This window comes from Cordyceps fumosorosea (assembly GCF_001636725.1).
Source record: "Cordyceps fumosorosea ARSEF 2679 chromosome Unknown scaffold_154, whole genome shotgun sequence".
Taxonomy (NCBI): Eukaryota; Fungi; Ascomycota; class Sordariomycetes; order Hypocreales; family Cordycipitaceae; genus Cordyceps; species Cordyceps fumosorosea.
The window spans coordinates 1-3,873 of record NW_017387454.1 but is presented as its reverse complement, the minus strand read 5'-3'; the positions used below and the strand labels follow the sequence as shown (position 1 = coordinate 3,873).

Here is a 3,873-nt window from a genome sequence, read left to right as displayed (position 1 = left end):
AGCCGGTGTGAGTGCTTCGGGCTCTTCGTCAACGAGGCGATTGAGAGTGACCGTTTCGTGGCGCAATACACAGGCAAGATGATCACCATGAGAGAGTGCTGGAGGCGCTACTGCTCAATATACGAGAATCGCCAGTATCAACTAACAAGTGCCTGCGTGACACAATGCACGTGCCAACACCTCCTGGCTGGCCAACCCCGCCTTCAAGCACCAACGCAATCCTTTTCTCGTCTTTCGCAGCTACCAATACACATGTCACCATGGCTAGTCTAAACCTTAAAGTCTCGATGTTGTCTTTACATCTATGGTTACAGAGACGATTGTTTCTTGCCTTACACTAACGGACCTTATCGCTGTGCAGGGGTCTATCGATCGCTCCGTGAGTATATGCAGAGCCAGCCAGGATACCGATTGGATATCAACATTTTCCTAAAAGTCTTCATAGCAAATAAGAAACATTTCAGGTGCGAGCTTGGCAGAGCAGATGGCTTTATCATTCGCGATTCGGCTTTAAACTTCCTAGAGAATCAACATAGGCAGTTTAAGCAACTCGACCTACTGGTGGAAACTGGGCGAAAAGCAGACACTCTCATAAACTACCTGTGTGTCGAGGAGTGATACTTTACCTTGCCAAAGCCCCCACAAACTCTACAGCTTCATGGTAGTGCAGCCGTCTTATCAAAACGTACCATCAAACTAGGCAAAATGTCGTCCAAGGAGATACATGTCAAGACTACAACTAGCTTCCCTATCCACACGCTGCTTTGCAACTGAGACCAAATTGGATTCGCTTTTTACGGCAGCAACACTTACGAAACACTATAAAATCATGTTGCACGAAATAGATGATGACTGTGGCAGTCGTCTTACAGAGTTTGCTCATCAAGGCTGGACGACGCGTGACATGATATGGCTTAAATTAGCGGCGCAGGAACCGCGAGGTGTTGGATCACGACGAGTAGGAGACGCATGCTCTGTGTAATCTCAGTTACACCGCATATCGACTCAGCGGAATTGACGCCTGACTTCGTCGTCGAGCACGCTGCGTTTGATGTATTGACGGAGGAAACAATGGTGATTAAAAGGAGGTCCGTCTCCCAACCAAAGGAAATGTCTTTTTATGTACGGCAGCTGGAATCACTGGCGCTTCGCCACTATTTCACTGTGCAGTATCGAGTCTCCGTGTCCAGCAGCTGCAGCGTTGTGAAGTAGCGTGTTACCCCGGTTGCCTTTGATTCGCACATCAGCCCCTCTCTCGATGAGTAGTCTGGTTATGTCCGGCTCATTCGCCGTCATTGCATAGTGCAGTGCCGTCCGGCCGTAGTTGTCGCTTGCATCCTCGTCGGCGCCAGCGTCAAGCAGCAACCGCACCGTGCCGAGGCATCTCGACTCAGCGCTCCGAATGGTGCCGCCAGTGCAGTAGGACGCCGCCAAACTGGCCATTCGGTGCGTTCGGCTTCGCCACACTGAACGGCAAATTTCTTTACTTCGGCCGTGCTAAACTACCAGTCCGTTTGCTTGCCACCTCACTAAACTGGCCGTGCGCCTAAGCTTTGCGAACCACCACTAGCAAAGCTGGCACCTTCGACGTTTTGGACATGGCTTTTCACGACGCCAATGCGTCGTGCGACAAATCATTTGATGAAATGCTACCTTCATTTCGAACCGCTGTGCGACCCCTAGAAGAAACTGTGGAAATACGCAGCACCGGTAAGTTGTCTCGTGGCGTGCATGCAATCACTGATCAAGGATGAGCACTGCTAACGTATTAATAGAGTCAGTGATAGCGAGCGAACGTGAATCTTCGGGGATGAGCGTGAGCCATCTCATGGTCCGTCTTCTTCTACACTACTTGACCGTAGCTGAATAAATCACAGCGCCGGATTTTCGTTGGCTATCCCGACGGACTGCGTAACGGAATTTCCATCATCGACCTCTCGAATTCGGAGTCCCACAGCCTCAACGCCTGCGTTCTCGCAATTGAATAGCCTATCGCCTGAATCGCAAGTCTGGGGCACCGTTTCTACGCAAACAAGAGCTCAAAAAATTGTCAACAAAACGAAAAAGCTGGTGAACTGATGAGCTGGGCGTCAGGAGACCCGTCAGGCCAATGCACCCAAAATTGAATTTCATGCGCGGGTAGATTACTTCCATGACGGATCAGATGGTAAAACGTGGTGGCGAAGACGCTGGAGAAAGTAGCTCTCAGCTAGGATCGCACTGTGAAACTAAGCCCAATTAAGCCAGAATCCTGCTGGTACCTGCCGCTACTTACACGGCTTGCCTAGTCAAGAAGCCATGTGCCCACAGTATCCACTAATAATAGACGCCTTTTCTAGCTGACTAGATACAAATCAAGTAGCCTAAAGTACCTGCCACTTTTGGCTGCAGTACCGGTACATTAACTTAGAAAGAGAGACTAGTTTAAAAAGTGGAACGCCGTTTTGCCCGTGACCGTGCAGGGGCACAAGCTATTGTAGCGACGGCCGTTGCGGAGGCTGAAGCCCATATCGTGAGCGCGCGGGAGCGTTTCTGGAGACGAGCAATCAAGATGTGGATCGATGTGCACACACTGCCAGGAACAAATCCGCTCAGCAGGTTGACCAAACGGATCAGAAAGTACTATACGTCCTTTCGATCACCTCTCTACCAGGTGGCAGAGAAATTGAAGGATCTACCGCTAGTGCAACTCGAGACCATCCAGCCATACTCACTGGAACCATGGAGAGAGCATTTACGGGTGTCACTGAGCGACGCGAATGACGGAGTCTGTGCAGGATGGACGCAAGCTGTTTCTGTGAGCTGCTCGTCGAGAAACGGCATGGTTGGTGTTGGCGGAGTGATTGAGACCGAGAATGCCGCAACAGGACAGTCGAAGCGGAAGGTTTTCTCCTTCACCCTGGGAGCGCGAACAGAACAGAACCCATTCTCAGGCGAATTGGCGGCCATGGCGTATGCGTTGCGTAATCTGCCGCACAGCGAGCATCAGAATATCGCCCTCTTCACGCGGAACAAGGGAGCGGTGGCTGCCCTGAGTCGGCCGTATCAGCAATCAGGACAAGAGTTCATCAAATGCATCTACGACTCGGTAGATCAGCTGATTAGCAAGGAGAACACCGTTGCTATGGGCTGGGATTCACCGGACAATAACAAACTGTTGCAAGCGGCCAAGATACAAGCAAAGACTGCAACACAGCAAGGCACGGCACCCGAGGTTCAGTTTCCGCTGATGAAATCCACAACTTTGAACATTGAACGAAGAAAAATTGAAGGTGAACGGTGTTTGCCTGAAGACGTAGGAAAGTTCTCCAAGAAGATTGATGCCGCTCTTCCTGGGAGCCACACACGTGAGATTTACGAGGAATGGTCATGGAGGGAGCGCTCAGCGCTTGCCCAATTGAGAACAGGCATGGCAAAACTGAATAGCTATCTCCACCGCATTAAGGCAGTGACTTCTGAACAACGCGCATGCGGGCACGCGAGGGAAACGGTGGAGCATTTCCTCTTCCAATGCCCGCAATGGAACGAACAGCGAAAAGAGTTGCGAGCAAGCACGAGCACGAGATGGAATGATTTGTCCCTCCGGTTGGGAGGGAAGTCGGCATCGGACGGAGCGAAATGGCAACCGCGCGTGGGTGCAGTTCGAGCGACGATACGGTTTACACTTGCGACAGGACGCTTTGACAACTGAAAGGAAATCAGCCTGGCTCGACATTTTTGCTACACGTAAGGTAGATCAACTTCCCGTTACACAGCGGTCAGCATCGACAGACATGGCTTGTGACGCTTCGGTCGCTGAAAATAGGACTCCGAACACTTGGGGAATTGCCCTCAAGCTAGCTAGTCATCTACAATAAACAAAACTAGATGCGG

General features: G+C 51.0%; 1 protein-coding gene across 1 annotated transcript; it reads right to left on the bottom strand.

Moving 5' to 3' along the window:
• Positions 1–1,137: 1,137 nt before the first annotated feature.
• ISF_10018 (Ankyrin repeat-containing domain protein) lies at positions 1,138–1,443 on the bottom strand (the record flags this gene model as incomplete). Its single annotated transcript, XM_018853616.1, has 1 exon — positions 1,138–1,443. One exon carries the CDS (start codon positions 1,441–1,443, stop codon positions 1,138–1,140), a length of 306 nt encoding a protein of 101 aa, XP_018699195.1.
• Positions 1,444–3,873: the final 2,430 nt, after the last annotated feature.